Source organism: Vigna angularis, chromosome 1 (genome assembly GCF_016808095.1).
Source record: "Vigna angularis cultivar LongXiaoDou No.4 chromosome 1, ASM1680809v1, whole genome shotgun sequence".
Taxonomy (NCBI): domain Eukaryota; kingdom Viridiplantae; phylum Streptophyta; class Magnoliopsida; order Fabales; family Fabaceae; genus Vigna; species Vigna angularis.
In genome coordinates this window covers 64599456-64606290 of record NC_068970.1, presented here as the reverse complement: position 1 = coordinate 64606290, position 6835 = coordinate 64599456, and the positions used below count along the sequence as shown (strand labels likewise).

General features: G+C 34.8%; 1 protein-coding gene across 2 annotated transcripts; it reads left to right on the top strand.

Annotated features, from left to right (window-relative positions):
* Positions 1 to 6835, top strand: LOC128197781 (disease resistance protein RPV1-like). Of its 2 annotated transcripts, XM_052880551.1 has the most exons (4): positions 3 to 587; positions 956 to 2033; positions 2171 to 2476; positions 6591 to 6835. In XM_052880551.1, the coding sequence occupies exons 1-4, from the start codon at positions 97 to 99 to the stop codon at positions 6627 to 6629; spliced, it is 1914 nt and encodes a 637-aa protein (XP_052736511.1). In that variant the 5' UTR covers positions 3 to 96; the 3' UTR covers positions 6630 to 6835. The 2 variants fall into 2 exon arrangements, with proteins under 2 accessions (XP_052736514.1, XP_052736511.1); XM_052880554.1 differs by lacking the exons at positions 2171 to 2476; positions 6591 to 6835 and adding an exon at positions 4729 to 6303 and having other exon boundaries at positions 1 to 587; positions 956 to 2032.

The following is a 6835-nucleotide window of genomic DNA, read 5'->3' as shown; positions in this document are numbered from 1 at the left end:
GTAGAAATATATACCTTCGTTTCTAACTGAGAGTATACAAATTTTTGGAATCCTGAGCCTTGAGAATTGCAGAGAAAGAAGAGAGAATTGATTTCGATGGCAGAGAGTTCTTCATCATTCGCTGGGTCCGCTTCTCCCACCAGGTACGATGTGTTTCTGAACTTCAGAGGGGAAGACACTCGTGAGAACTTCATTAGTCACCTTTATGCAGCGCTGGAGAGGAAGCACATTGAAACATATATTGATTACAGACTACAAAGGGGCGAAGAAATTTCACCTGCACTGCAAACTGCAATAGAAGAATCAAAGATCTATGTCCTGGTTTTCTCCGAAAACTATGCATCTTCGACGTGGTGCCTGAATGAGCTCACTAAGATACTGGACTGCAAGAAGAGATATGGAAGGGATGTGATACCCATTTTCTACAAGGTGAATCCATCAACTGTCAGGAAGCACGAAGAGAGATACAAAGATGCATTCGAAGAGCATGAACTGCGGTTTAAGGAAAACATGGACAAAGTGCAAGAATGGAAAGATGCTCTAACCGAAGCTGCTGGCTTCTCAGGATGGGATTCAAACGTTATCAGGTCATTATATTTCTTACATCCACTTTTCAAATATTCAGAATCTCTTAAAATCTGTTGATCTCATCATAGTTCAAGTTTTTCTTTTTCTTCCTTTGTCTTATACTCTGTTATGGATTTGATCATATGACTCTGTTATAGTTTAACTTTGTACAAGTCTGTTCTCCAGTATCAAAAGTCACAAACAGTTACTGTAGAACTTTAGTCATCTCGATTTGCAATCTTTAAACCAACCAAGCTAATATATGAAGATAATGTGTATACTTACGTTGAACATCTCTTCAATGATGTTCACTCTTCTGAATTTTTCTTTAGTTTAGTTTAGCTTTGTGCTTGAATACTAAAACTTTATTTTCCAAATTATCTGTCAGGTCAGAAAACTCACTTGTTGAAAAAATTGTGGAAGACATTTTGGAAAAATTGGATCTTTATTCCATTAGTTCTGATCGAGGAATCATCGGCGTTGAAAAACAAATTGAAAGCATTCGGTTATTGATGCATTTTGAGTCATCAGATATCCGGATCATAGGAATTTGTGGCATGGGAGGAATAGGAAAAACTACAATTTCTCAACAAATATATCACACATTTGCAAAGCAATTTGATTCCAGAAGCCTTGTTTTAGACACTAAAAAAAAAATAGAAAGAGATGGAATAGACACTGTTAGAGAAAAATATATGTCTGAGCTTCTAAATGAAGTACCATCCCCTAGTTTATTATACTACAGTGAAAGACTCAAACGAATAAGGATTCTCATCATTCTTGATGATGTTACCGATTCACTACAACTTAAACAATTGCTAGGAAGGCATGATAGTTTTGGACAAGGCAGTAGAATCATTATAACCAGCAGAGACAGACAAGTGTTAAAGAATGCTGGAGCATATGACATCTACGAAGTTAAGGAGTTGAATTTTCCTGATTCTCTAAAACTTTTTAGTTTACATGCTTTCAAACAAAACTCTTCACAAGAAACAACGTACATGGACTTGGTAGAAGAGGTGTTGAGATATGCAAAAGGAATTCCATTAGTTCTCCAAATTTTGGGCTCATTAATTTATGGCAGAACAAGAGAAGCATGGGAAAGTCAGTTACAAAAGTTGGAAACATGCCAACATCTTAAAATTTTTAATGTATTAAAATTAAGTTATGATGGGCTTGATGACGAGGAGAAGAACATATTTCTTGACATCGCTTGCTTTTATAGGAGAGTCAAGGAGAGTGTGGTAGTAGAAATACTAGACGACTGTGGTTTTTCCTCTAAGATTGGAATGGATGTTCTAAAAGATAGATGTCTAATATCTATCTTGGATGGTAGAATTGAAATGCACGATCTCATACAAGAAATGGGTCAAGAAATTGTTCGTAAAGAGTGTTCTCAATATCCAAGAAAACGCAGTCGATTGTTCAAGGCTGACGAAATTCATGAGGTTTTAGAAAAGAGCAAGGTATGTTCTGTTATCACTCAATTGAGAGAGTCACATGGATTACCTTTTCTTAAATTGCAAACCACACTTAGTTGTTATTAAACATTATGGAATATTTCATGTTTATTTATTTTCCAGTTACATTGATTTACTTTTAGGGGTCAGATGCAATTCAGTGTATCTTACTAGATTTGCGGGAAATAAAAGAAGTTATAATACATGGACAAACTTTCCAAAAGATGGATAATCTTAGGATGCTTATGCTCGATGATTTTCGTTATGGGCATCTATGCGAATCCAAAGTGTTTCTTGCATCATCTCTTGTAATTCTACCAAACACTTTAAAGATTCTTTGTTGGAATGGTTTCCCTCAAAGATCTTTACCACCGAACTTTTGCCCACAAAATCTAGTGAGACTCGAAATGCCAAACTGCCATCTTGAACAACTTTGGGAAGAAGATCAGGTTTTTCAAGTTATCTATATTCCTTTATGTTCTAAACTTACAAGTATTTTTCTGTACTATACATCTACATGTTTTCCTTAGCAATTCCTTTGTGCCTACTCCACATTATTTGTTTTGATACTTCTTTTATTAGACCCACTCAATTATGCATATATCCTTAGCATGCTTCTAAAGATATTTATAAATCAAATATGTAGAAGATGCATTTGTATGATGCATTTCATTTTATGGTCCATATTGTATTGTCTATCCACATTATGGGTGAGGTACTGGATAGAGTGCTTGTTTTTTTACTTTATAAGAGATATTTGTGTGTTGGTAATTTTAATGTATAAAAGATACCGAAATGTTATTTTTTTCTTTTATATTATTCGAAACACCCCTATTTAATATAATCATTCTTTCTTATAACTACTAGATATATTACTAAAAAGAATTATCTTATTGTAACTTTAAAATCTTAAAATTATTTATATATAAATGTACATCACCTATCATAAGTATATATTTTGAAAAATTCATTCCATGTCAAAATAGTTCTTTCCACTTATGATAACTTCATAGCCAAAAACCTTCTTCAACCTCTCACCACTTCATACCTTAACATTCCTGATTATATCACCATTGATGCATAAAACATCTTTATTCATAATAAGTTTTGTATTTAATATTTCGGTCATAATACAACCTTAGATATCCCTCGCGACATGTTCTCAAAAGGATCAAAACATACCCATAAAAAGCCAAAACACACCCATAAAAGGGCAAAATGCACATAAGGTCACACTCATAATGGTCATCAATGGAATCACATACAATATATAACATCATGTATATCACGCACTTTCGTATACATATTCATGCATCTTATAGTCATCAGCATCAGCCTCATAGAATGACCTCGTTTCCTAATTCAAAAGGAAGATTTTTTTACTTCAATGATCACATAACTTGAGTGACATCTTGCTCGATAAACCTTTTGTGACTTGAATAAATATATCTGAAAGAGAGAGACTTCGACCTCTTCCTCTTTCGAACGGTTTAGTAATGCTACTTGTTAAATATCTAATAAGTTCTTGAAGCATAAAACACATTGCTTCATTGGTTAGAAATTTAAGATAAGTTGAAAATATTATATTGTGTAGAAATGAATAAGATAGAGAACATATAAGAACTCACAAACTTTCAAAAATTTGGATTAAAAATATGTTTTAATATCTAATATGAGTTTATTAATTGTTCTTTTATGCCAATTATCCTTGAAGTTTAACTGGTATTATAAATTTAAATATTTTAGTGAAGTTTTTATTAATTTTATTTATTAATATGTTAACAAATTATGTATTTAATAAATTACGGAAAGATGGATTTATATATATTGTCTGTATCACTTAACATTAACATTCAACCTACCTATCTAAGGTTCAATTTTAATTCACTTTGTCAGTTTATTCTTGTAAGAGTAAAGTCGTTCTCATTTAAATTTTTACAATATATGCATAATATAAAGTATTTCCACATTGTTATCTATTATAAATTACTTTCATCAGGTTGAAATTATTACGATGTAATTTTTATAATAACTATCAAATTTATAGCCACTATAATTTTGTTTGTTCAACCGTAAACTCAACAGATAATGTAAATAGGAGTTTATTGAAGAAAAGTAGATAAGCTTCATTTTAGTTTTTCTTTATTACCTGATTCATTTCCTTTTTGTGGCAGAGTTTACCCAAGTTGAAAAGGCTCAACCTGGGTTATTCTAAGAAACTTAAAAGAATACAAGACATTTCCCTGTCACCAAATATTGAAGAAATAATTCTCAGCGGCTGTGTAAAATTGAAAGAAGTTTACTCTTCGACATTCCTTAGCGAGCTCTGTTGTTTATGTTTAGATTTTTGTTCGAATTTGAGGAGTGTAAATATTCCCAGCAATATTCTATCCAGATCACCAGGATTGATTCTTTTTTCCTCGTGTCGCAAGCTTGAAATGTTTTCAACCACTCAAACCCAAATATGTTATTCTCCACCATCATCATCATTAATCGGTCCAATATTCCCTCATGTCAAACTGTGGCGTCAACGTCGAAATTTCTTTGGGGCGCCCATTTGTCGTGCTAGCCTTCCCCCAAGACCCCATTCCAATGAAATTTTCTCCATTACTTTTGACCGATATTGGGGAGCAGATGAAGAAAATGAAGTGACTAATAATAATATACACGTATATGATGAAATACGGATACAACTCACTGGAGGTGTGCCCTTAAACTTTCAAAGTCTCAAGAAGTTCTGTTTCATAGATCTCTCAAACTGTTCTTCCCTTACAATATTTCCATTTGACCTTTCTGAGATGAAATTCCTAAAGAAACTTTGTCTCCGTGGTTGCTCAAAATTGGAAAATTTCCCCGAGATTGAGGACACGATGGAAAATTTAGCGGTTCTAATCTTAGACCACACAGCCATACAGGCACTACCTTCATCCTTGTGGCGTTTGGTAGGGCTTCAACAACTGAGTTTGCGAGGTTGCAAGAATCTTGAGATTATTCCATCTTCCATTGGAAGCCTCATCAGACTATGCAAGTTAGACATTACCTACTGTGAATCACTTCAAACTTTTCCAAGCACCATTTTCAAATTGAAGTTGAGGATACTTGATTTGTGTGGATGTTTAAGGTTGAGGACCTTCCCAGAGATCACGGAGCAGACACAAACTTTTTCTCACATTAACTTAAAAGAAACGGCTATCAAAGAACTGCCTTCCTCATTTGGCAATTTGGTTAATCTTCGATCCCTGCAGCTCAACAAATGCACTGATCTCGAATCACTCCCAAACTCCATTGTTAATCTAAAGCATCTCTGTAAACTTGATTGTTCGGGGTGTGCCAAATTAACAGAAATCCCAACACACATTGGTAGCCTGTCGTCATTAATGGAACTGTCACTGAGTGAGAGCGGAATCGTGAACCTTCCTGAAAGCATTGCTCATCTTTCAAGCTTGAAATCACTTGATTTAAGTGGCTGCAAAAATCTTGAATGCATCCCACAGATTCCACCGTTTCTAAAACAACTGGTGGCATTGGATTGCCCATCCATTAGACGAGTGATGTCAAATCGAAACCTCTCAGATTCCAAAGAGGGTGTCTTCAAATTTCATTTCACCAATGCCCAACAACTGGATTCAGGTGCTCGTGCTAACATTGAGGAGGATGCAAGGCTCAGGATGACCGAGGATGCATATAGGTCTGTGTTCTTCTGTTTTCCAGGGACTGCAGTTCCTCATTGGTTCCCTTTTCGCAGCGAAGGATCTTCAGTGACTATAAATGAAGATTTACGTTTCTGCAGCGATGACAGGCTCATTGGATTCGCTTTGTGTGTGGTTTTGGGAGTCTTAGATACGAATGATATTAATGGTAGATACGGTTCTTTTCGTTACAGTCTAAAATTTAAATCTGATGATGATGATACACAGATTATTCCAAATAATGATGCTCTAAACAACTATTTCAAATGGAATTATAAAGACAGAGTTGCCAATCAAGATCACGCGTTCATGTGGAAATTTAACTTGGAGTCTCTGAGGAGGAGCGGCATGAGCCTTAGACTCCGTGATGCTCGCAGCTTCACTTTTGAGATTAGTCCATTGGATTCTAGCTTTCAGCGAGACTACAGATCAATTGTGAGAGAGTTAAAATCAGTTGTCACAATAAAAGGATGCGGCGTATGCCCTCTGTATAGAAGCGGAAGCAATGTTGCAGAGTCTTCAAGGGAAAAAAAGGGAAGATAGGAAGAGGAAGGCCGAAAGCTACCTAATCAGCTAGTTTCTTGTTCTTCTGGTAATTGGTCTTCTGTTTGAGTGTCTTATCCCAATACTTCTTAGTTTCAAGTTTCAAAACGTTAACATTTTATTATGAATTTCTCATTTTTAATTTGCTTTGGTTTATTTAAATTTTCAATGGCGTGTTTTACGGGTGAGTTCATTCAACAAGATCTTTTAGTTGTTGTTGGATATAGTTTGATGTTTCTGTTTCGACAAGTTGGATTGCTCTGTTGTCCCTTGAAACTCTTCATATATTGGTTTCATTAACTTCTTTATCATATTTGGCTTGCATTTGCAGAGAAGGCGTTATGAAATCCTGAGGAGCTACTGCATTTGAAAGGGTAATAGGAGCGTCGTATATCATTGTATTAGGATAGAGCTGTCAAACCAGAAATTTCTGTTTGGTTAATGTGGAAGAGTGAAGATGATAACAAGTTATTATTTGTTGATCTTGGCCTGTGATGGTTAATTCTTTATAATTATAGTTTCACTGTAAAGTTGAAGACAGTTTATTTGAATTTATAATCTTATTGATTTCTCGGC

Excerpts from the sequence above, each read along its gene's own strand:
- LOC128197781 (XM_052880554.1), top strand. The coding sequence starts at position 97 with ATGGCAGAGAGTTCTTCATCATTCGCTGGGTCCGCTTCTCCCACCAGG. Across the intron at positions 588-955 it reads TGGGATTCAAACGTTATCAG|GTCAGAAAACTCACTTGTTG; the intron begins GTCATTATATTT and ends ATTATCTGTCAG. Across the intron at positions 2,033-4,728 it reads GAGGTTTTAGAAAAGAGCAA|AGGTGTGCCCTTAAACTTTC; the intron begins GGTATGTTCTGT and ends ACAACTCACTGG.